Source organism: Callospermophilus lateralis, chromosome 2 (genome assembly GCF_048772815.1).
Source record: "Callospermophilus lateralis isolate mCalLat2 chromosome 2, mCalLat2.hap1, whole genome shotgun sequence".
Lineage (NCBI taxonomy): Eukaryota > Metazoa > Chordata > Mammalia > Rodentia > Sciuridae > Callospermophilus > Callospermophilus lateralis.
Window position 1 is genome coordinate 206,608,203 of NC_135306.1, and position 23,262 is coordinate 206,631,464.

Consider the following 23,262-nt stretch of genomic DNA (forward strand, 5'->3'; position numbering starts at 1 on the left):
CAGGAGCACGAGGTGCTGGATCCTCCTGACAAGGGCCTAGAGAGCTCATCAGCGCGACAAGGGGATGGGCCACCTTCCGACCATCTCTTGTCTCTGCCTCACTCCAACCAGGGCTGCAGCCGCACCCCCTGGGAAGACCTCCGCGAAGAACCCGCCTGCCCGGGAGCTGGCCGGGCTCTCTGCGGCTAACAAGCAGTCTTTCTCGGCACACGGATGCATGGGGTGGGGGTGAAGGCTCAGTCCGGCAGGGCTAGGACTGGGGCAGCAACATGACTTCGGAGTCATGAGGATCTGGCTGTGACCGGCCTGATTCCTCCTTCCTCCCCCCAAGTGCATCCAGCAGGTGCACACTAAACACGGAGCCTATAGGAAGTGAAACACACCAGGACCTAACAGAAGTCCACGTGATAGGTTTGTTTACTAGGCGTGTGAAAGAAAGGCAGCTGACTGGCAAACGACTGCACGCGCGGGGAGGAGAGCGGCCTGAGGCTAGAGGGACTACATCTCCCAGACGTTCCAGCGCTAGCCAGGCCACTCCCCGCCCTCTTCCCGCCCTGGTGGGCGGGGCCGGGGCGGAGTCGGGAGGCGCGGGGGTGCCTGGGCGCGTCGCCGGCCCGGGGCGCGTGACGCTCTTCCTGTGCGCCGCCCAACGTCTCTGTGGCGCTGGTTCCTCAGCCTCCGAGCCGTGAAGGTGACAGCCGGAGGTGACCGGCCTGGCCCCCGCGATGCTGGCGGCACGACGGCTGCTCGGCGGGTCGCTCCCCGCGCGGCTCTCTGTGCGTTTCAGCAGCGAAACGGTGAGGCCCGGCCGGGATCGGGCCCGGGGCGTCAGCCGGCCTCCGCGCGCCGTGCGTGCCTGGAGTCTGCGGTGCCTTCTGCAGAGCCCTCCCCTTCTCCCCGGGCCCGGCGGGAAGCAGGAGGGCACGGTGCAGCGGAGGCCAACGCGCAGTGCGGCTCCCTGCCCGCTGGTCTCACAGGCCTAGCGGGAAGTTGTGCGGGTTGTGAAGCATCCTAGTCTCGCGTCCCTTCCTTGCAGCGTCGTCGGGTGGGAAGGGGTCTTGGCCCCGTTCTGTAGATGCAGAAGACAGCTTCGGAGAGGGATGCACACCTCCGGGTTCCTCCTCCAGGCTCTGCTTCCTCGTGACCGAGAAGCGCTTTTAAGGGGACCAAAGTCAGAAAGTCAGGTCCTCTTAGCCGGGAGCTGGGTGCTCTCTGTTAGTCACGTGGATTCCCAGTCCCCGCCCCTCAATTTTATCCCGGGGGTCCCCTCCGGCCCCTTTGTCCCAGCCCCGGTGGGGCATTTTTTTCCTCTCAGTAAACACTTTTTGCGCTTAGTACCATTGGTAAGATGCTGTCATTCTGGGCTTTGGGAGGCAGTTTGGTGCCAGGCCATGAAAAGAGGTGGACCCAAGGACCATCTGCTGGGGCTGGGGCGCAGTGGCAGAGCGCTGACCTAGCACGTGTGAGGTCCTGGGTTCGATCCTCAACACCACATAAAAATAAATAAATAAAGGTATTGTGTCCACCTACAACTAAAACTAAGAACCGTCTGCTACTTAAGTTCCTTTTGTTCTGAGCCTCAGTTTACTTCTCTGCAAAATGAAAGAAATCATTCCCATCTCAGTGTTGTCATGAGGATAAATTGAGGCTCCAGCTATAAAGTGCTTAGACCAGTATCTCTGTGCAGGAAGTGCTTAAGTGATGGTGGTAGGGTAACATTTCAAAAAGTTTTGAGGCTTAGGCCTCTGCCTTCCCTAGCCCAGCCCCTTCTAAGCAGGAGGACCCAAGAATCTGTAGCTTCTGGCCCAACCCCTCTTGGCCCCCAGAGCTCTGCTGGGTCTCCTGACACTTGGTCTCCTCAGACAGCACCCAAGAAAACCACATTTGGCTCACTGAAGGATGAAGACCGCATCTTCACCAACCTGTATGGCCGTCATGACTGGAGGTGAGACAGTGTCCTTAGCCTATTGTATTCCTTGCCAGGGCCTTCCCCTCACTGTCTTCCTCACCCTGTCTAGGCTGAAAGGCGCCCAGAGTCGAGGTGACTGGTATAAGACAAAGGAGATCCTGCTGAAGGGGCCCGACTGGATTCTGGGTGAGATTAAGACATCAGGCTTGCGGGGCCGTGGAGGTGCTGGCTTCCCCACTGGGCTCAAGTGGAGCTTCATGAATAAGCCTTCAGATGGCAGGTATGTGAGGGGAGCCTGAGACATGGTCGCAGGAGAGACCTTGTGGGTGGCTTGTCTGACCCTTAGGACTGTGGCCTTAGACATTGTAGCATGAATGAGGCAAGAATACGTTCCCAGGTTGCAAGTGGATGGGACTCCAGTTCTCTTTGGACTTCCTTGGGGAAGGTATTGTGGTCTAGCATAGTCAATACAAGATATTGAGGCAGGCTCCTCTGTTCAAATCCCAGTTCTGCCTTCTAGTAAGTCTAGAGCTTTGGGAAATCTTTTGTGAACCTCGTGTTTCCTTTTTGTTTATGGATATGGTGATATCCTGCTGGAACCAAAGAGATAATGTTCATTTGGCTTTTCCCTGTACTTTAGTTAGTACACAGAAAGTAAATAATAAAAATCAGCTACTTTGCCTCCTTTGGCCCCAGAGATGTGAAGGTTGAGGAATGCTCTTTGTAACCAAGAGCAGAATTTGGCTCTCAAGGGAAAACACAGGGAGAGAGTATTGGGCTAAGCAGAACAGAGACCTTTCCTGTGGTCATATCTGCCCAAAGATGGATCAGGCAGTGAGCTCCCTGTCATTGGTGGTGAGTAAGCAGAGCCCCTGGGGACATGTTGGGAGGGTAGAGAGGGATCGACTATTGGTGGAGACATCTTTGAAGCCTCTGGGAGGAGCAGGGATGGATGTGGTGGAGGACTCAGTCCTGGTGGGCCTGTAGCCTGACTGACCTGCAGGCTCCCACAGGCCCAAGTATCTGGTAGTGAATGCAGATGAGGGGGAGCCAGGCACCTGTAAGGACCGGGAGATCATGCGCCACGATCCTCACAAGCTGGTGGAAGGCTGTCTGGTGGGGGGCCGGGCCATGGGCGCCCGTGCTGCCTATATCTACATTCGTGGGGAATTCTACAATGAGGCGTCCAATCTGCAGGTGGGCAAAGGGTATCGACAAGCAGAAGGTGGCCAGCGTGAACTTGCATGCCCCCTTCCCCAGCACAGCTGATCTTAGTTATTAGCACTGGTCTGTCAGGGGTCCACCTGGGAGAGGAGTAACCACTTCTGCATGTATCCTGATCAGGACTTGGTTCCTAAAGCCCCCTTCTCTGGGCTCTTCCTTTATGCTCCAGAACCTCACCTTGGGAAGCCTTCAGAGGCTCCATGGTTCCTGAAATTACAAGGCTGACACCCTTGTCCCACAGGTAGCCATCCGAGAGGCCTATGAGGCAGGCCTGATTGGCAAGGATGCCTGTGGCTCTGGCTACGATTTTGATGTGTTTGTGGTGCGTGGGGCTGGGGCCTACATCTGTGGAGAGGAGACGGCCCTGATTGAGTCCATCGAGGGCAAGCAGGGCAAGCCACGCCTGAAGCCACCCTTCCCAGCAGATGTAGGTAAGCCCTGTCCAGCCCTGGGCTTGTTGTGGCTGTCCTGTGGAGTCCCCCTCAGGAGCTCTTATGGTATTTCTGAGTGCATTCCAGGGTAGATGGAGAGGAGGGTGGTAACAATGCACAGGCTCCCCGTGCCTCCCTGCCTCAGCCCCACATTAGACACCCAAGCCCCTTCAAACTCTGTGCCTTGGCAGTATCTGCTCTTGGAGCTGGGGCATGGTGGTAAGCAGACAATACGGCTCCTCTGGAGTTTGGGGTCCAGTGGCGGGTGAGAATGTTAAGGGGTAAAAGAGCAGGAGCCCTGCCCGGGAACAGGACCCACAAATCCCACTGCCAGGAAACCTGACCACTCCCTTGCGGCTACTGTCTCTTTTCTCATTTCCCTGAAGGAGTGTTCGGCTGCCCCACAACCGTAGCCAATGTGGAGACAGTGGCTGTGTCCCCCACCATCTGTCGCCGCGGGGGTGCCTGGTTTGCCAGTTTTGGCCGAGAACGCAACTCGGGTACCAAACTATTCAACATCTCTGGCCACGTCAACCACCCTTGCACTGTGGAGGAGGAGATGTCTGTTCCGTTGAAGGAGCTCATAGAGAAGCACGCTGGTGAGGCTGGGGGCCAGCCCTGAGGGGTGTGGTGGGCGTCCACGAAGAGGGCCCAGTGGGAGGACCTCAGGCTGGGGCTGACAGAGGTCCAGGCTCAGGACTCGGCAGGTGTGCCAGCCCAGCCCCGACCATCATCCTTTTGGGGGACTAACTTGGGGCCCCAGGGGGTGTCATCGGTGGCTGGGACAACCTCCTTGCTGTGATTCCTGGCGGCTCGTCCACCCCACTGATCCCCAAGTCTGTATGTGAGACGGTGCTGATGGACTTCGACGCCCTGGTGCAGGCTCAGACAGGCCTGGGCACAGCCGCGGTGATCGTCATGGACCGCTCGGTAAGGGTGGCCCTCACACCTGGCTGGTGCTCCCTGTGCTGCCTGGCCACTGCCTCCCTCCCCAGGCCTCTTTGAAAACCCTCTGGCCAGCTCTCAGCTTCCTGCTGTCACAACCTGAGCTGTTGTGAGGAAGGAGAGGAGGGTAGCAAGGCCACCCTGCAGGAGAGTTCACTGGAAGCCAGAGCATGCCAGTGGGGTGTTGTAGGGGCACCTGCTCACTGTCCCTTGTCTCCCAGACAGACATCGTGAAAGCCATCGCCCGCCTCATTGAGTTCTACAAGCACGAGAGCTGCGGCCAGTGTACCCCGTGCCGCGAGGGTGAGCACCTGGGCAACTTGGGGTGTGCTGGCCTCGGCTCCACTTAACTTCCACTCCAGCGTGTGCCCTGGCTGCGGAGACCATCAGGCCCTCTCCTGTTGCTATGGCCTCAGGTGTGGACTGGATGAACAAGGTGATGGCTCGCTTCGTGAGGGGGGACGCTCGGCCAGCTGAGATCGACTCCCTGTGGGAGATCAGCAAGCAGATAGAGGGCCACACCATATGTGCTCTGGGCGATGGGGCCGCCTGGCCTGTACAGGTATGCATGGAGCTGCCACACGTCACTGGTGTGGGCAGTGCTGAGAGCCTAGGACGGGGAGATTTTTGGATTCTGTTTCACCCAGTGCCTTCTTCCTTTCTCACAGGGTCTCATCCGCCACTTTCGTCCAGAGCTTGAGGATCGGATGCAGCGGTTTGCCCGGCAGCACCAGGCCCAGCAGGCTGCTTCCTGAGCCCAAACCCCAGCCTGCTGCCTTGCATTCCTGTCTGGATACTGGACAATAAAGCAAGTGCCACCCACTCTCCCACTGCAGCACATCTGTGACTTTGCTCTTTACCCTGCCATTCCCTGCCACTCCTCTGTCCTGCTCTCAAGATGTGGTCACATCCCCCTCCCTCAGTGTAGGAAGCAGAATGCGGTGGGGACTGGGAAACTGGTTTGGCACAGGCCTCTGGAAAGTGGGAGACAGGAGAACGGCATCTGTCTGCCCTGTAAGGTGATGGCAGGGGAGGTGGGGTGCGTGACCAGAGAAGACAGATCTGGTGTGGTCAGAAGATGTTTATTTTGGCTTTGTGGTGGGGTGAATGTGAAAGGGGATAGGAAATGTCCCTGGGTCAAGGGAATGGGTACAGCAGGTAGGGCAGTCCCCTGGATCCTCCCAGCTTCAGGGGTGTCCTGACCACTGTGGGACAGGTCTGTAAGCAGGATCCTGTACTGGTTTGTCGCCAAGCTGGGGGGGCACACCGTCCAGCGGGTGCCACAGCTCCAGCCGGCGGTCTGTGTGACCCAGGCACTCACACCAGTGGCGTAGTTGCTCCCCGCTGGCCTGGCTGCTCAGCTGCACCCCACCTACCCGGGACACGGATCAGGGTTGGCAGGAGCCCATAGGGCTCCCCCCAGTGCCCCACATTTCTGCTCACCGATGAAGTCATCTGCCGTGCCCAGGTCATAGTCCCACACAGACACCAGCAGTGTCTTCTGGGCCAGCTCCTCTCTGGGGCCTGCATAGAAGAATTCCTGCAGGGAAAGGGGCAGGAGGATGCAGGCGAATCTCAGAAACAGGTCCAGGCCAGGGTGGCTCAGCAGTCAAGGCCAAGTGTGGCTGGGCCCTGCTTAGCCCTGGCTCACCTCATTGAACTCGGGATTCAGGGTCTTCCTCCGAACACTGGTCTTGTATTTAGATTTCTTCCCCAGGTTTGGATGCAGGAAACTGAGGAGATGGGCAGGTCAGGTGTGTCCCTGGAGAGATGAGGAACTGCCACCTTGCCCTGCCTGCCCACCCATCTACCAATTCACTCACAGGCGGACAAAGGGGTCAGAGTAGCCATTGGCGTCCATGGGGGCCAGGTGGGCACAGCGCAGAATGCCCACCAGCAGGCCCCCTCTCTGGGAACTATAGCACAGGGACAGCAGGATGCGCCCACGTTCCTCCCAAGCCGTCTCGGCCTCTGCCTGCTCCTGCAGGTAAAGGCTTTGGTCAGACCCATCCAGCCCAAAGTCTACCACCCCACCAGTGTCCAGGCCCCAAGAGGAGGCTCAAACTGGCTGCAGAGAAATTGGGCCAATTCAATTTAATTTTATGGCAATCTGCCTAATAGCCATTCATCTGGTACCCTAGAAAGGACCTTATAGGTCAGCTGTGCCCTCCAGGGCTGGAGGAAAGGGGCTTGCTGGTCCATTCAGCTCATCTTTGTCATGGAGGGGAGGTAGATAATAATGGTCTCTTGAGTGCCACAAACATGACAGGAGCTTCCTGTGTGGCCTTCAGCAAGTGCCCATAACCACTGCCTATAGGACCAGCCTGGTGCCACAGGGGCACCTTTGGAAGACTGTTCTGTACCCATTGACCAACAGATCTCTTCAATTTCAAAACCTATCCTTTTTGTCCCATCCATTACTTATTTGGGAATAATGTCCTTTGCCACACTACGGGACCCTGGTGCCCACAGCTTGGAGGATGCCAGAAAGTGTCTCCTCCTATGCTTTGTGTAGAATGACTGCAGGACACCCAGCCACCACGTCACAGGCAGCTCTCAGTAACACCGAGTACTTGATGAGCAGCCACTGGGCGATGTGGTGTTGTACATTGGCCCTGGGACAGGAGGTGGGTATGGCAGGATGCTTGGTGATGTCCACCACCACCACCTGGGGGTAATTAATCCACAACTGCAGCAACTCTCATCTCCACTAGGGGGCAGGGCGCCAGGCCCTTTTGTTCCCAGAGGAGTGGGTGGAGGGCCCACCCTAGGCCTTAGGGATGCCTTCCCCTTCAGGGCCATAGGGGTTCTGGCCAGGTCTGTGGTCTCAGGTGGGGTCGAAGAAGCCCACTGGTTACCTTTGCTGCCTTCTAACAAGGGCCTGTCAACGACAACCAGCCACAGGATGGCACCCATGCTGACCCTGGTGGCAGAGCCTGTTCTCTCCCCGACCTTGCCCAGTCCTTCCACCTCCAGCTTTCCGCCTCTACCTAAAAGTTGCCAGGTCTGCGCCTGGCTGTGCCCTCAGGGGCTTCTGGTTTGCTCCAGGGTTCCCCAGCCCCTCCATGCTGCCATGGCCAGAGAGTGCCCCTCAGCCTGCCCAGCCATGGGCTTCCCCAGGGTTACAAGGGCTCACAGAGCTTGTGAGAGGTGGCTGCAAGTTCCTCCAAGCCCACCTAGGCTAGGACCCCTGCCCACTCCACCCACGTCCTGCCTGACCCACTGCAGCCTGGGCCTCCAGGCCTGCCCATCCCATCCCTCCTCCGTTCAGCAATCTCACCTCCTCATACAGGGACATGCCCCGGGCTGTGTCCAGGCTCTTGGGCCTCTTGGTCTGGAAAAGCAGGGCCCAGTTACCTCAGAAGGACACTGCTCAGGTGCCCCTCCCTGCTCCTTCCTCTCTAGCAACCCCATCACAAGGCCGCTGTTCCTGCAGCGCCACCCTGTGCTCCAGCCCCTCACCAGTCTCCGCTTCTCCAGGCAGATGTTGAAGCTCCTGGCTCGGTTGGGCACCAGTTTCCTCAGGGGCACCCGCAGCTCCCCCAGGGGTGGTGCCCGCCGCCGTCGCCGCAGCCGAGGGTCTTCACACACACACAGCCTGGTGGCCGCCAGTATCAAACCTGGCCAGTCAAACCCCATCCCTCTACCCTGCCCCAGGTGGCCCAGGGATTCTCACCGCAGGGTCTTGCGCCGAGCATCCTGGCAGGTGAAGCCATGATAGGTGAGTGTCTCCTCCCAGACAGGTCCCCTTGTACCCCGAACGGTGTGGGTCCGAAGCTGGCTGGCCTGGATACCAGGTGGGGTGGATCAGAAACCTTCCCCGGCCCCCTGCCCTGCCACCTTGATCCCAGCAACTGAGGTCTAAGTCCTGGGGATTGGAACAAATTGGAGCCAGGTGGGTGCCCTGGGTTGGACCTGCCAGAGAGCAGCAGTTAGAGACCTGGGTCTTGCCCTCACCTTGCTGGCCCCTGGCAGCAGATTGGCTTTGACATAGGTGTCAACAGAACCTGAGGCTGGTGGCTTGAGACCCTGGGAACAGAAAGTGGATGTGGGGTAAGCCTGTGGCCCCGCCCCCTGCCCCAGGGACCCCGCCCCCATCCTCACCTGGGCGCGATGGGCAGTGCAGTGCAGGGCGCTGTTGTCCGCATCAAAGAGAAGTGTGAACTCGAGGGTGCCCAGCGCAGCTACGGCAGGTGGCAGGTAGGGTCAGCAGCCAGCTCGGCTCACCTGCCCACTCTCCATGGCACGGTGCCTTCTGCCAGGCCCCTCCACGGGAATGCTAGGGACACCCCAAACCATCCTGGGGGTACCCCCTTGCCCCCCCACACACACTCACTGCTGTCGTCCGAGTCTCCCGGTGGCTCTGGGTCAGGCTGCGGCGGGGGTGCAGAAAGGATGGCCGGAGCGCGCTGGTCATGAGTGTGCAGCGCGGGCTCAGCAAACGCGTAGAAGTGCGGGAAGTAGTCGGAAATGCGGCGGATGGGCCGGATGGGGCCGGGGCTCACGTCTATGGCCATGTGCTCCTGCATGCTCACCCTCGGCGGCCGCCGCCGGCCTGGGGGCGCCGTGCCCTCCATGGGGGCTCGGACATGCGGACCGGGGCTCAGAGCGACCCTGACGGGCTGGGGACTGGGGGAACGCACCCGGCCACCGAGACGGAGCGAGGAGGCATCGCTGAGGCCATCAGGGGCGTTCTAGGGCAGAGCGGGGGTCCTGAGGTCAAGGTCTCCAGCCTGGAGGGTCGGGGCGAGTTGGGGGCGCACGGGCGTGTCGGGAGGCAGCCCGCAGGGCTCCTTACCAACCTAGAGCTGCTCCACCGGGCTTCGTTCGCAGCTGCGGGCGCTGGGTGCGCTTGGGACGGCAGAGGTGACTGTCTGGGCAGGGGTGTGACAGAGCAGGAGAAGGACTCAGAATCGGAAGCCTGCACCTCCCGCCCTCACCCCCAAGGGCCCCTCCCTAGTGCTGGGGGCTCAGCTCCCCTCCCGCTGCCCCTCTGTTCACACGCTGTCAAAGGAGTTATTTTTACCAGGGTCAGGCGGTCCCGCTCTCGGGTGGGGAGGCTGGAGGGCCGGAGGTGAGGAAAGGGGTGGCGGAGGAGCATGGGAAGTGAGGGCTGCAGGAGAGGAGGAGGGAGGCGAGAAGGCAGGGTCAGGTGGGGAGGAGGGAGCCCTGGGGGGCAGACCCGGCGGGGTGGAGGGGGGCACATGGGAAGGTGGGATGGGGGCTTATGTGGGGAGCGGGGTGCATGCCCTAAATAGCATGCCCTGCTATTTAGACCCCTTGAGGTGGCCAGCTCAGGGTCACTTGGACACCCCTCTACCCGCTCTCCTGGCTGGGAATACAATCCTAACCCATCCTTGAGGGTGTCCCTTGTCTCCTCACCAAGGAGGGGCTCCTTAATCCCATGGTGGCCCTCTATGTGGTGAGCGGCCCCTTCCCTTCTCCACCTGCTCTTCGTCCCTTCACCTCCCTGCATTGCCCAGCAGCACCTTCTGCCGGAACTGACCTTTGACCTAACCCCCTGCCTACCTGACTCCCTGGCTTTAACTGCCCAGCATCCCTCTCCTGGTTGATCTCTTAATCTTTTTAAAAAATTATATGTATATAATTGTATGTATATATATATATATGTATATATATATATGTGTGTGTGTATATATATATGTATAAAATTATATATATATACACACACACATATTTTTTTCTTTTTTAAAAATATTTTTTAGGGTTGATGGACCTTTATTTTATTCATTTATTTATATACGGTGTTGAGAATTGAACCCAGTGACTCACATATGTGAGGCAAGCACTCTACCACTGAGCCACAATCCCAGCCCCATATACACACACGTATTTTTTCAATGGATCTTTTATTTTATTTATTTATCTATTTATATGTGGTGCTGAGGATAGAACCCAGGGTCTCACATATGCCAGGCAAATGCTCCACTGAGCCACATATTCAGCCCCTGGTCTCTTAATTTTTAACCAAGAAATAACAATTGTAGATATTTATGGGGTTCAATGGATGTCTTGTTATAACTACGTCCCAGTACTTTTTAAATTTTTTATTTTGATACAGGGTCAAACAACGTTTCCCAAGCTGGCCTTGGAATTGCCGTTCTCCTGCCTCAGCCTCCGAAGTCCTGAGCCACTCACACCCTGCTCAGCTTTCTTGGGTTCCATATAAAAGGGAGATGGTGTCATACTCTTCTTTGCCTGGCTTATTTGGCTTATCATAGTGCCCTCCAGCTTCATCTGTGTTGGTGCAAATGATAGAATGGCCTCTGTTAAAGCTGAAAAATACTCCATGTGTGTATGTAACACATTTTCTTTATCCATTCATTAGGTTGATTCCTTGTTCTGGCTATTGGCAGTGAATATGGGGGGCACGTGTCTTTTTTTTTTTTTAAAGGAGAGAGGGAGAGAGAGAGAGAGAGAGAGAGAGAGAGAGAGAGAGGGAGGGAGGGAGGGAAGGAGGGAGAGGGAGGGAGAATCTTTTTTTGTAGATGGACACAACACAATGCCTTTATTTTTATGTGGTTCTGAGAATCAAACCCGGGTCCCGAGGTGCTAGGCGAGCGCTCTACAGCTGAGCCACAATCCCAGCCCGGGCACGTATCTTTTTGACAGACCAGTTTTGATTTCCTTGGGCATGTACCTGGAAGGGGGGTGCTAAGTCATATGGTAGTTCCCTTTGGTTTCCAAGGAACCTCCATACTGTTTTCCAAAATGGCTATACATATTAGTTATGGTCCCACCCAGAGTATTTAATGGTTTCCTTTTCTGCACTTGCTCCAGACTCTTCTTTTGTGGTTTGTTTGGGGTTTTGGTTTTTTTTTTTTTTGCAGTGCTAGGGAACCCAGGGCCTCACACACATTAGGCAAGTGCCCTGCCACAGAACTGCAGCCCCAGCCCTCTTTCATTTTTAAAAAATCGCCATTTTAGGGATGAGGCTGTGGCTCAGTGGTAGAGCACTCGCCTAGTGCGTGCGAGGCCCTGGGGTCAATCCTCAGCATCACATAAAAAATAAAAAAATAAAAGTATTGTGCCCCACTACAACTAAAAAATAAATGTTTTTAAAAATTGCCATTTTAACAGGTTGAGGTGAGATCTCATTGTGGTTTTGACTTGCATGTCCCTGGTGCTTAGAATGTTGAGTATTTTTCCCTACATCCATTGCGATGTCTTCTTTTAAGAATGTCTGTTCAGGGCCTTTGCCTGGTTTTGGATTGGGCTGTTTGTTTTCTTGCTGTAGAGTTGAACCTTAGCCCCTTACCAAACGTCTGGCTCACCCACATTTTCTCCCGAAGTTTCTTCACTGTTGATTTTCTCCTTTGCTGTGCAGCGTTTGGTTTGGTGTTGTCCCATTTGTCTATCTTTGGTTCTGCTGCCCGAGTTTTTGGGGACCTATAAAAGAAATCATCTCCCGGACCAACCTCTGGAGTGATTCCTCTGTGTGTGTTCTAGTAGTTTCACCTCTTCAGGTCTTAGAGCTGAGTCTAAATGATGTGCCCTTCAGGTGTTCTTTAGGGGCCACCCTTCTCTACTTTCAGTGCAGGGGATTCACCCCTAGCCCTGTCAATCCATAAACTTTAAATCCTACATGCTATGTGCTGGGGTCAGGAAAGGGCATGTGACCAGGGAGGCTAATCAAGTGCAATCCTGCGTAAGACAGCCAGGAGAGGTGTTTTTTTTTTTTTTTTTTTTTTTTTCTTTATTTATTTATTTTTTGTTGGGGTGGAGGAGCTATTGGGGATTGAACTCAGGGGTGCTCAACCACCAAGCCACATCCCCAGCCCTGTTTTATATTTAATTTAGAGACAGGGTCTCACTGAGTTGCTAAGTGCCTCGATTTTGCTGAGGCTGGCTTTGAACTTGTGATTACAGGCGAGCGCATGCACCCAGTGAGAGGTGTTTTCTTTTGATAGGAAGCTGTTGCCCTTTCATCTCTTATGTTTCTGGACTAGAGACAACCCCTGCACAGTTTAAAAGAGAAAGGGAGAGACCCTGAACCCCTAGACCCAGCCATACCCGAAGCTAGTTATTTCGGGAGTTTGTGATCACCAGTCCGATTCAGGAAGAGTTAGCTAGTGACTGGAGTTTTCTATTACTTGTCCTGGTACTGCCCAAGAATTCCTCCTATACCACCATGCAAAGTTCAGATTGTCCAGCCCTCACTCTTACAGAATCCTGGTCTACATAATTGATGTACAATTCCACTATTATTGACTAAGGTACAGTCCCACTGTTGTCCATGTGACCACCTCTGAAGGGCAGGGCAGGTTCTGGCTGAAGCACAGACATGGCCTCCACACAACACCTGGCCTGCAGCAGGGTCTCAGCAAGTTAGAACTGCACAGTGACCTCCAGAGAGTGGGGCCTCCACATTCCTCTCTGGACTCCCAAAGCCCAACAGGGGGAGCCAGGCACAGGGAACAGGAGGTGTGGGGGGGGGCATGCACAGCACAGCAGCCTGACACTCCTGTCCCAGCCTTCGGAGGCTGGAGCAAGGAATCCATCCCCTCACCCCCAGCTCCAATCTCATCAGCCAGAGGACTGTTGAGGGCGAAATGAAATGGCTCCACCACCTGGCACACAGGAACTGTTCCCTACATGGGGACAGTGCAACTGGACTGAGGAGCCCTTCCAGTGGCCTCAGGGGCATGCCCAAAGTCAGGGCCTCCACACAGAAGAGGCAGGAACAGAGCTGTCAAAGACCCTTTATTCAGTTCTGGAGGGCCTTGCAGGAAGGCGGAAGTGACTGAGCGCCAGGCCTTCAGCCTCGGGGCAGCTCCGGGCTGATCAGGCGGGGCTGGTAGGTGCCAGGGGCCAGCAGCTGCAGGGTGAAATCGGTGACAACAGCTGTAAGCCCCCAGACTCGGTGTGGTCCGTGGAGGAAGACGGGCAGTGTGTAACGGAAGTGACCATCCTGGCAGAAGTGGGTATAGCCCTGATTCTGTGTCTGCAGCAGGTGTGCCAGGGGCAGCACAAACACCTCATCTACCTGTGAGCGGGAGGCAGAGAGAGGGTGGAGGGAGGGCTGGCCGCTGCAGCCTCCCCCAGGGGACAGCCCGGCCCCCGAGTCCCCCATTCACCTCCTCAGGGTTGGGCTTGAGGCTCTGCAGGTCCAGTGGGCCCACACTGGCAAGCACCGGCACCACTGTGGCCTTTCTCTGGGATGCGAGAAGGACAGGCGTCAGGGGAGGCATGGCCTGGGTGGGGCTCTGGGGTCAGGAGCTGAGTCAGGGAGGAGGACCTGTCTTGCCATCCAGAGGCCTTTGGTGGGCATGGCCAGGTGGGCATACCCTATCCTGACTGCTGACTGTCTCGGGGCCCCAAGTGCCCTAGGCCTGGTCCTGGTCACGCCTTCGCAGACTGCTTCCCCACCCCCACTTAGTCCACCTGCCACCTTTATAACCTTAAATCTCAAATCTCCCACTTGTCATTCAGGCCCAGCTCAGTCCCCACCCATCCTGCGAAGCCTCCCCCCAACCTGTTCCAAGCTGTTCCTTCACCTGGGGCCGCAAGGGTTGTGTGGGGATGGAATGGTGACTCCCAAGCAGTTGCTGGCTTACTACTCCATACCCTACGCCTGCAGGAAGCTGTGACCCTGGGATTCTGGCTCCCTGTCCAGGGTGGGCACAGAGTGGGTGATAGGGTGAGGGTAACCTCGGGCCTGATGGCTCACCATGTCGTGCACAGGCTGTAGGATGCCCCACACCTGCTCCTCCGACACAGCCAGGCCCAGTTCCTCCTGGGTTTCCCGCAAGGCTGTGTGCACCACATCCTGGTCAGCAGGGTCACACTTGCCGCCTGGGAAACTGAACAGGCACAGGGAGTCTGATTCTTATGTTCTGGGGGCCATGGAGGGGTGGGGGAGTGGGCCGTGACATAAGGCTAGTAGCCCACGGAGACATCTGCCTCTGTCCCTAGCCACATGACCTAGAGAAGCCAGTTTACCTTCCTGATCAATATAGGTAAGGGAGAGAGCCCTGGGCAGTCAGGATAGGGTATGAGGGTCTGCCATCAGGGGCGAGAAGATCCTGGGGCTCAGACACAGAATTCTGCCTGTGGTGGCCCCATGGTGCTTTCATTGACCTCAGGGTGTCCTTAATTCCCACCGGGGGCGGAGCCAAGGCCGGAGGCTAGGCAGCCTCGCTCCTGGGCTCTGGGACTCTCTACAGCCGCCGGCAGGGGGCAGAGTCCTGCCTTTTTAGAGATGGGAAACAGCTCGAGTCCCGGCGGACGGGGTGCGCCGTCTCAGGGGACAAGGGTCGCTCAGTCCTCGCCGAGGCCGTGGGCAAACTGTTTCTCCCAGACCCATTTTACAGAAGCCGAAAACGAGGCTGAGAGAGGCTGAGTGCCTTGCCCAAGGTCCCTGCCGTCTCCGGGACTCCTCGGCCTCCGGCAGCCGGGAGGAGCTCCCGGCCAGTGTACCTGACGTCCCCCTGGTGCCGGCCTGTCAGGCGACTGGAGCGCAGCGTGTAGAGCAGCGACGGGACCCCGCGCACAAGGCACAGCGGGACGAGCACCGCGGCCGCCGCGGGCCGCGCGCGGAACCGAGCAGTGGTCCTCGCCAGCAGCTGCCTGCAGCGCCGCTCGCCCTCCACGGACAGGCAGTCAGGCTGCATGTCCCAGCTCCGCGAACTTACGGAGCCCACCTACCGGGCGAAGGGCTGGCAGCGTCGGGCCCTGAGCAGGCCCGGGGAGGGTCGGCCCTAGGGCTCCCGAGGGGCGGGGCCTGCAAGGGGGCGGGGACCCAGTGAAAAGAGGCGGGCCCCAAACCGGAGGGCGGCGGGGCGGGGCCTGCGGAGAGCCACCACCCGACGTTATTGCGGGGGCGACGGGGCGGAGCCTGGGAAGCAAACAGGGGCGTGGCTGAGGGGGCGGAGCCTGGGCAGAAGCTCTTTAGCGCAGGACGGGGGCGAGGCCTCAGGCAGGTGCCATTGCCTCCAGATGGGGCGTGACCGGAAGGGCGTGGTTAAGTGGCGGGGCTTCCGGGTGGGGCGGGCATGGGCGTGGTCTGCTGAGAAGGCGCCCTGAGAGCGCAGGAGTGTGCTCCAGACCCCTTGGAGCTGACGCAGCTCTTACTACCTCGGGGTCTGGGGGTTTGGAGTTGGGTCCAGTCTCCTTCGCCCCTGCGGTGTCCATATCTCCCTTGAAGGGCTCTCAGAAAGAGGTCCAGGATTGCAGATGAGTCGGGCCCATGTGTAGCTCACCCTGTTCCCACTCTTGTCCTGCTCTCTGTTCCATCAGACTGGACTTTAGCTCCAAGGTGCCAGGGGTCTTATCCCTCCCTTCCTGTCTTGAGTCTTGATTGATCACCAGATCGCTACCCCCATCCCTACGGGGCCTCTATGGCCACTGCCTATCGTGGTTCTGCACCCCTCACCAGACCACGGTCCCTCGAGGACCAGGCCATACCAGCCTTGCACACAGTCTTCAAATGTGGAATGGCAGATGTTGGCAGTGTTTGCTGTGTAACTCTGAGCAGGCCCATTGCCTCTCTGAGCCACAGTTTTGGTTCTCCTCTGGGCATAAAGCAGGGAGTAGGACCCTGGGCCCTCTTCACAGGGCTAAGTGCAGTTTTCCTGTGACTCAATGGTGGCCCCACCTTCACCATCACTGCACTCCCAGGGATGTGGAAGCCACTGGACTGAGCTTTGGTATGCCTACGGAGCTGATATGGGGGCTGTCATGCCTGGTAGTTCCTGAGTCCCTCCACCTTGACCCTTGAGGACACAAGTGCTGTACCCACGCCAAATAGTTTAATGGTTTAATGGTGGAGGAAGAGAGAGGTGAGAGAAGAGTTTGGGGGAATCACTCCCAAGGCTGAAGGGGTCAAGATTCTACATTGCTGGGGTGGGAAGGAGGAAGACTGGTTCCAAGCCTGGCAGGTCCCAGCCTGGCTGTGACAGGGCTTCCAGCCACCCTGCTCTCTGTGGAGAGGGGCCTCTGCACAGGAGGGGCTGCAGGGGGTAGGGTGGAGACACTCTCACATGGGTGAAGGTCCAGGGTAGAAGGGCTTCTGCCATCACTGAGCGTCCTGGCCAGGTCCCAGGTGTGCAGCGGTTGGGGACAGCAGCCCCAGCCCAGCTGGGAGGGTCAGGGTGCCCTGATCTCCATTAGCCCGGATGTTGGGGAGAGGGTATGGTGCTGGTCGGGTCCTTGGAATCCCAAGATGGCTTGGGGCTCCAGGGTACAGGCCCTGGTAAGTGAGGGGCCTGTAGGTGGCCGGGGCCAGCAGGGCTTCAGGAGAGGGCAGCAGCTGATGGTGGAGCCGGACATGGGTCCTGGAGGTGGAGGCTGAAGCTTTGTTGGGGTCTGAGGGAGCAAAAGGGTGTGAGCGGATCCCAGTCCTCCCCTTACACTCTCAGTCCTCATCCATGCCCACCCTCTCCTCCTTCCTGCCTGCCTTGGCCTATCTCGGCCTCTGCCCTTGCTTTCTTTTCTGCCTGAAATTTCTTCCCCACCCCTCCCACCCAGGACTGAAATCTTTCCCAGTCCTGGCTTGAGAACCACCTCCTCCAGGAAGCCTGCCTGGCACCCCCTGTCTCTGCTCTTGCGCCATGTCCCCCACCCTGTTCTCCCTGCCCTGCAACTCATGTCATCTTAGGAAACTCAGCCTCCCCCTTGGTGTCACACAGGGGCCCAGCAGATTTGCTGAGCAAGTCCCTTCCTGGAGACCCTGTGGCCTGCCCCCATGCAGACCTTAGTCCCTGCCCTCTGCTCTGTGCCGCAGGCCTCACCTTTCTCCTGCTCTGTGGCACCTGCCAGCAGGCAGGGACTGAGGCTGCTGCGACTCCGGCTTGGGGTACTGAGCAGGGGCCCTGGGGCCACAGGCCTGAAGATGGGGCAAGCAGGAATGGGGACCGGAGTTGAAGGACCCAGGCCTGGGACCCTGAGACAGGCACCCGGGGAGGCCCCAGAGATGCCTGGAGCGGGAGGGGAGGGGGCGGGGCCAGACAGTACCAGGAGTCCGGGTCACTCTCTCTAAAGCCCTTGGCAAAAGGGTTGCTGGCGATCTTCAGCTGGGTGATCTACGGCGGAGAAGGTGCAGTCAGGGGCTGCCCGGGCTGTGGGGCCCACGCCCCATCACCCCGCCCTCCAGGGACCCCAGTCCGGAGGCCCGCAGGCCCCAGCCCTTTGGCCCGGGAACATGAGGCAGGGGGATTTCTGGGGTGGACGCCTGCGGACGCAGGGCGGGAGGTGCAGGTGGGTGGGGCGCAGGGCTCAGGCCTCAGTGTCCGCCCTGGGAGGCGGCCCGCACCCGGTGGTTCTGGTAGGCCGTCACCGCCGTGAACTGGGTCTCTGTGAAGACGAAGGATTTGAAGTTCTCCTGGGCGTAGCGCTCGCTGTCCTTCCGCGGGTCCACGAAGACCACGTGGAATCGCGGCTGGTAGCGGTGCATGGAGTTGAGGATGATCTGTGGGAGGTTGGGGGGCGGGGCTGGGCGCGGCGACCCCCGGAGCCGCCAGCCCTCCGCCAGGACCCTCAGCCGCCTCCCTCTTTCTTGAGAGAGCCTGCAGTCCTAGGTTGCAGGGCCCTTTGTATTTAAGTGTCCTTCTTTTGCCCCACATCTGACCCCTCGAACTGCCTGCAGAACCATCCAGAAGACGACCCGTTCTCCCACCCAGCCAGCCACTGTCATCTTTCCCCTGAGCGCTTCGGGTGCCTCTGCCCATTCTCCATGCAGCAGCTCTGGAAGGACCCGTCCTTTAGCTCCTGCTCCAGACCTTGAGACTCCCACAGAGAAGGAAAGCCAGAGTCCTCTCCATGGGGGACCTGGCCCTCTACAACCAGCCCCAACCACAGGTCTCTATTTTCACTTCCCCTTCTTGCTCCACTCTAGCCACGCAGGGAGTCCCTGGAAGGCCCCCCAAGTCACCTGACATCCTCTGGCCTCAGGGCCTTTGCATGTGCTGTCCTCTGGCCTACCACCGCCAATCTGATATGTTTAGTCTCTGTCCCTCCCCCACTTCCTTCAGGTCACTGTTCACATATCACCTCTTCAGCCTCTGTCTCTGCACCCTCTGCACCCTTCCTGTTTCCTTTTGCTCTTTGTCATTTATCACTGTCTGTGACCTCTCCAGTGTCTGCTGGGTTCTCGGCCTCCCATCTGCCTGCAGCCTCAGGACTTGAGCCTGGGGAAGGTGGGAAATCTTTGGCTCATAAAGTGTCAATTACTATGCCAGGCCTTCCCCATCTCCCCCCTCCTCTGTTGGGATAGTGTCTGGACAGTCCTTTGTGCCTTCCGGGGCCCCACCAAGTGGCCATCATGAGTGGGCAGGGTGCTGGGCACCAAGCCCACAGGGCACCAAAAGTGCCACCAGCCCTGGCTCTCCAGCCTTTGTCACAGTGGAGGCCCAGCCCCCAACACCTGGCTCAGTCCCTCCCCACTGCAGCCTGGACCTCACATGGCCATTGTCGTCCAGCAGGTTGTTGGTCAGCTTGAGCTTGTCAAAGGACACGATCTGACGCATCCACTGGGCGCCCTTGGCTGGTGAGTCCGGATGGAAGTGCACGCGGCCAGGCGTGGCCGGGTCAGCCTTGCCCGCCACCAGCCAGGCTGAGCTGTGGAAGGCGTACCTGGGGAGCAGGGTGAGGTGGTGAGGGATGACCCCACGCCAGCAAGACTGGTGGGCCCAGGGGCTATTGCCGAGCACACCTCTGCCAACGAGGCCTCTTGGTCCTCTTGGTCCTAAGTTCTCCATGGCTGTACCTGGTCCGTAGGAGTCAAGATAACCCTTGCTGTCCTGGGTTAGACCACTGTGCCTGCCCCCAGGTTAGCCCACTGATCTGGGCTCCCTCCCACCATCAGCCTGTTTGCCCTTTAGGTTTCTCATTTTCCCTCGTCCTGGGAATTGACCCCGGGGTGCTCTACCACTGAGCTTCATTCCCAGCCCATTTTAATCTTGTATTTGGAGACAGGGTCTTGCTAAGTTGCTGAGGCTGGCCTCAAACCTGTTATCCTCCTGCCGCAGCCTCCAGAGTTGATGGGATTACAGGCATGGCCACCATGCCCAGGGCACAGGTCTGATTCCTGGCCTCAGCACTCTAGATCTGTACTGCTCCCCGAGCTGGCCCCACACCTGTATCTCTTGTCATCCAGCGGGATGAAGTCCATGAGCAGGGCGTAGTCGGCCAATGTGTCCATGCCCAGGATCTTCACCTGGAAGGTGGGGAACATCCTCCTGCGGAAAGGAGGAGCTCAGCCGCCTGATGCCCCCTCATCCCTGCCCTGCCCTGCCCTGCCGTCCATGCCCACACCTGCCCGCCTTGGTGACAATCATCTCGGTGCCCAGCTGGTTGAATTCTTCCCACAGGGGTTTCATCTCCAGCTGAACCATCACGCTGGACACACGCGGGTTCTTGGGTCCCTCTCCAGTGGGCTCAGCCACGGCGTGGGCCTCTGCAGAGGAGCTAGTGCCAGGGCCCTGTGGAAACGGCGCCCCCAGGCGGGGCTCCCAACTGGAGCTGGTCACTGGCAGCGGGTAGGTTTCCGAGGGTGCAAGGACGCTGAGGCCAGCAGACAGGAAGGCTGGGGAGAGAGGACAGAGGCATGGGCTCCAGGCGGCCTCTACCCCCGGCCTTGCCCCCAGGAGCCCTCCTCCTCAGGCTGCACTCATGTGCCTCTAACTTGAGCAAGGCCCCTGCCTGCCAGGCCTGTGTTCCAGTGTCACCTGGTCAGCATCACTCGCAAAGTAAATGTTCACTTAAGGTCTTTTCCCCAGAAGCTCCTGGAGAGCAGAGATAGATAGGACCCGACTCGCTCCCCAGGGAAGTGGGTTTTTTTTTTTTTTTTTGGTATTGGGGATTGAACCCAGGGGTGCTGTACCACTGAGTTACACCCCCAGCCCTTTTTATGTTTTATTTTTAGACAGTTTCTTAAATTGCCAAGGCCAGCCTTAAACTTGGGATCAGTCCTCCTGCCTCAGCCTCCCAAGTTGCTGGGATTACAGGCACACGCCACCATGCTCAGCCTCCCCAGGGATTTTTTCTTTTAATAAACATATACATACTAGGGATTGAGCCCAGGGGCCCTTAGCCATTGAGCTACATCCCCAGCCCTTTTAATATTCTATTTTGAGAAAGGGTCTCACTAAGTTGCTCAGGGCCTTGCTAAATTGCTTTGAACTTGCGATCATCCTGCCTCAGCCTCCCGAGTTGCTGGAATTACAGACCTGCACTACCACACGGGGTTCCCCAGGGAACTTTTAAATGACCCTGTGGCTGAGAGCTCAGGCAATTGTCTCACCTCCAGCCTGAGGTTCCATACCTGTCACAAGGGGTTCTTAAGACCTGCCCCCAGGGCTGATGTGAGGATTGGGAGGACACACACAGGGCCTGGCACACAGTGGCCCCTTCACAAAACCACCTGTTACACATGATGTGCATCGAGGTTGCAGGGAGCAGCTGGGGCTCTCCACGCTCTGGACACCCTGTGCCTGGTGCTGCTTAAGGAGGGCAGAGCTGAGCAAGAACCCATCCTCCATGAATTACTCGGGCCAGCCTTGAAACCCCCACAGCCTGCCTCCGGAAGCCCATGCTGAGACCTTCTGCTCTGGACCCTTTACTTTTCCCCTTTTACTTTTCTGCAATCCTGAGTAAGCCTTAGCCAAAAGCCTTGCCACCCCTCACCGCTCCATCCCCGCCATTAAAATAAAATGCTAATCGTAAGACACCAATTAACCCTCATTAAGAAGAAAGAAACCCAGAAAGGAACCCAGGGTTAACAAGCAATGGTAAGCATTTGCAGAATGGAGTCCTTGTATACAGCTGGTGAGAATATAAAATATAAAGCAAATACCATATGATCCACTTTTGGATCTATACCCTAAAAAGTCAAAAGGAGGAACCCAAACAAATGTATGTGTACATCCATGTTCATAGCAGCATTTATCTACAGTAGCCAAAAGGTAGAAATGACCCAAGTTTTCTCTGACAGATGAAGGCACAAATGAAATGTGGTATAGACATGCAACGGAATGTTATCCACCCTTAAAAAGGAGGGACAGCATGGTGCGTGATTATAATCCCTGAACTCAGGAGACTGAGGCAGGAGGATCACAAGTTCAAGTCCAGCCTCAGCAATTTAGCATGACCTTGTCTCAAAATAAAAAATAAAAGTGTGGGGGATGGAGCTCAGTGGGAGAGCACCGCTGGGTTCAGTTCTCAGTACAAAAAAAAAGGGGGGGGGGGTGGGGAGACCTTCTGACACTGGCTGCAACCTGGAGGGATTGTATGCTTCTCCTCAGAGAGGCACCCGAGAGGTCAAATTCATAGAGACAAAAAGCTGGAGCGGTGGTTCCGGGGGTTAGGGGGCTGGGAGTGGTTTGGTGGGAGGAAGCTGGAGCTCTGCAGGGTACAGACAGAGGCCCCTGGGGCTCTCAGCCTGGAGGGTGCAAGGGTCTCCGGAAGGGACAGGAAGATTGGATGGGTTGACGTCCCCTACCACCCAGGGCCAGGTCATCGAGGGACCACTGCCTGTTGCTCAGCTGCTCTGCCCCCAGGGTCTTGGCGACGGTCCCAGGGGAGGGGCTCATGGCTTCCCTGGGCCTGGGGGCCATGCAGGTGGCACTGGCCCCAAGCCTCCTCCAGGCTCACCCTGCCCACCCCAGTCACTGTGTTCCCCTCAGCTTTTCCAGGATCTCTGGGAGGGGAATGTCCTCCGCTCCATCTTCTAGAAGCCACACCTTTCCCAGAGGCACAGAGTGCCAGGTCTGGAAGGGAAGTTAGAGGAGTCTTGTTCCAGGTCGGGGCTGAGGTCCAGAGATGGCAAGGGACATACAGGTCACATATGAGGCTGGCATCTCCCAGAAGCGGCTTTGTGCCCCTGCCTCCCCCCCCCAACCAAAAAAAAAAAAAAAAAAAAACCAGAACATTGTAGGCTCCAGCCATCAGCCCTGCCTCACTCACCCTGGAGCCTGACCCACCCATCGGCCACCCTGGTGGCCCACGCCATACCTGCCATGGGGATGGCCCGGATGTCCACTTCCTGAAGAAACCTCAGCTGGGGCTGGGCTGTAGCTGCCACCCAAGGGGCCCTGCCTGCCAGGTGGGTCGCCCGCTGCCCCAGGTCTGCTTGTCCGCCCAGCACTGCAGCTCGGCTTGGGCACACACGGTCCTCGGTGCAGTCTGTTCTGTCTCCAGGTGAGGTTCTCCCCTGCTGCTGTGCACCTGGTCTCTGCAGGTGAGACCCTGGCTCGGAGGTCTGCAGGGTCCCTCTCCAGGCCACCCTCTGACTGCAGTGTCTGAGGCTGGGCCACTGGCGGGGCTGGTCCAGCTCCAGGGGCGGGTGCGTGCAGGAGGGGGCAGTGGGAAGGCTCTGACGTCTCGAAGCCCCCTCCCTCCCAGTCCTCCTCCCGGCTCCCTCCCTCCCCCAGCCAAGAGCCTCCAGCCATTCCTGATCAATGGGCCCAGGCGCAGGTGGAAGTGGGGAGCCCAACTTGAGGACAGGCTCTGTGTCCCCAGAGGCCCCATCTGGCTGGAGGGGTGGTCGACGGGGCCTTGGGGAGACTGGGAGGGAGCAGTGGTGGCAGGAGATGAGGATTGATGGCAAAAGTGGTGCCCCCCCTTTAGGACCCAGACCCCCGCCCTGGGCCCCTGGCAGGGCCTGCTGGTGTGAAGTCAGGGAGGGGCCTGAGCAGGAACCGCAAGGGACAGCAGCCGAGAGTGTGGCCACGGAGCCCCCAGCCTGGTGGGAGGAAGGTTGGGTCCTCCTGACGGATGGCCTCAGGAGCCAGGGGA

The 23,262-nt window shown here is 57.9% G+C and overlaps 4 protein-coding genes across 4 annotated transcripts; 1 reads left to right on the plus strand and 3 right to left on the minus strand.

Moving 5' to 3' along the window:
* Nucleotides 1-621: 621 nt before the first annotated feature.
* Ndufv1 (NADH:ubiquinone oxidoreductase core subunit V1) lies at nt 622-5,336 on the plus strand. Its single transcript, XM_076847693.2, has 10 exons — nt 622-797; nt 1,863-1,945; nt 2,019-2,189; nt 2,923-3,106; nt 3,375-3,564; nt 3,951-4,163; nt 4,328-4,494; nt 4,731-4,812; nt 4,926-5,071; nt 5,178-5,336. Exons 1-10 carry the CDS (start codon nt 726-728, stop codon nt 5,262-5,264), a joined length of 1,395 nt encoding a protein of 464 aa, XP_076703808.2. The 5' UTR covers nt 622-725; the 3' UTR covers nt 5,265-5,336.
* Nucleotides 5,337-5,696: 360 nt separating this feature from the next.
* LOC143390583 (double C2-like domain-containing protein gamma) lies at nt 5,697-9,086 on the minus strand. The gene is made up of 10 exons (XM_076842951.2): nt 8,846-9,086; nt 8,614-8,693; nt 8,467-8,538; nt 8,186-8,295; nt 7,972-8,107; nt 7,790-7,843; nt 6,333-6,490; nt 6,161-6,242; nt 5,953-6,049; nt 5,697-5,881 (listed from the first exon to the last, which is right to left on the minus strand). Exons 1-10 carry the CDS (start codon nt 9,084-9,086, stop codon nt 5,697-5,699), a joined length of 1,215 nt encoding a protein of 404 aa, XP_076699066.2.
* A 4,130-nt stretch (nt 9,087-13,216) lies between these two features.
* On the minus strand, nt 13,217-15,264 carry Nudt8 (nudix hydrolase 8). Its single transcript, XM_076844831.2, has 4 exons — nt 14,950-15,264; nt 14,201-14,333; nt 13,608-13,685; nt 13,217-13,516 (listed from the first exon to the last, which is right to left on the minus strand). Exons 1-4 carry the CDS (start codon nt 15,141-15,143, stop codon nt 13,289-13,291), a joined length of 633 nt encoding a protein of 210 aa, XP_076700946.2. The 5' UTR covers nt 15,144-15,264; the 3' UTR covers nt 13,217-13,288.
* A 1,282-nt stretch (nt 15,265-16,546) lies between these two features.
* Tbx10 (T-box transcription factor 10) lies at nt 16,547-22,542 on the minus strand. Its single transcript, XM_076844832.2, has 8 exons — nt 22,480-22,542; nt 19,783-20,053; nt 19,605-19,706; nt 18,930-19,101; nt 17,783-17,938; nt 17,485-17,552; nt 17,262-17,356; nt 16,547-16,836 (listed from the first exon to the last, which is right to left on the minus strand). Exons 1-8 carry the CDS (start codon nt 22,484-22,486, stop codon nt 16,547-16,549), a joined length of 1,161 nt encoding a protein of 386 aa, XP_076700947.2. The 5' UTR covers nt 22,487-22,542.
* Between the last annotated feature and the right edge of the window lie 720 nt (nt 22,543-23,262).

What these genes read in the sequence shown, in the direction of transcription:
- Nudt8 (XM_076844831.2), bottom strand. Translation starts at nt 15,143, where the DNA reads ATGCAGCCTGACTGCCTGTCCGTGGAGGGCGAGCGGCGCTGCAGGCAG. An exon ending in CGGCACCAGGGGGACGTCAG is followed by an intron (nt 14,334 to 14,949) that starts GTACACTGGCCG and finishes GTGCCTGTTCAG; the next exon opens with TTTCCCAGGCGGCAAGTGTG. An exon ending in TACAGCCTGTGCACGACATG is followed by an intron (nt 13,686 to 14,200) that starts GTGAGCCATCAG and finishes CTCGCATCCCAG; the next exon opens with AGAAAGGCCACAGTGGTGCC.
- Ndufv1 (XM_076847693.2), top strand. Translation starts at nt 726, where the DNA reads ATGCTGGCGGCACGACGGCTGCTCGGCGGGTCGCTCCCCGCGCGGCTC. An exon ending in ATGAGGCGTCCAATCTGCAG is followed by an intron (nt 3,107 to 3,374) that starts GTGGGCAAAGGG and finishes CTTGTCCCACAG; the next exon opens with GTAGCCATCCGAGAGGCCTA. An exon ending in TGATCGTCATGGACCGCTCG is followed by an intron (nt 4,495 to 4,730) that starts GTAAGGGTGGCC and finishes CTTGTCTCCCAG; the next exon opens with ACAGACATCGTGAAAGCCAT.
- Tbx10 (XM_076844832.2), bottom strand. An exon ending in CTGGATGACAAGAGATACAG is followed by an intron (nt 19,102 to 19,604) that starts GTGTGGGGCCAG and finishes CCTGCTCCCCAG; the next exon opens with GTACGCCTTCCACAGCTCAG. An exon ending in TGCCACAGAGCAGGAGAAAG is followed by an intron (nt 16,837 to 17,261) that starts GTGAGGCCTGCG and finishes TTGCTCCCTCAG; the next exon opens with ACCCCAACAAAGCTTCAGCC.
- LOC143390583 (XM_076842951.2), bottom strand. Translation starts at nt 9,086, where the DNA reads ATGGAGGGCACGGCGCCCCCAGGCCGGCGGCGGCCGCCGAGGGTGAGC. An exon ending in TGCTGCCAGGGGCCAGCAAG is followed by an intron (nt 8,296 to 8,466) that starts GTGAGGGCAAGA and finishes CCTGGTATCCAG; the next exon opens with GCCAGCCAGCTTCGGACCCA. An exon ending in GCCTGGAGAAGCGGAGACTG is followed by an intron (nt 7,844 to 7,971) that starts GTGAGGGGCTGG and finishes CTGCTTTTCCAG; the next exon opens with ACCAAGAGGCCCAAGAGCCT.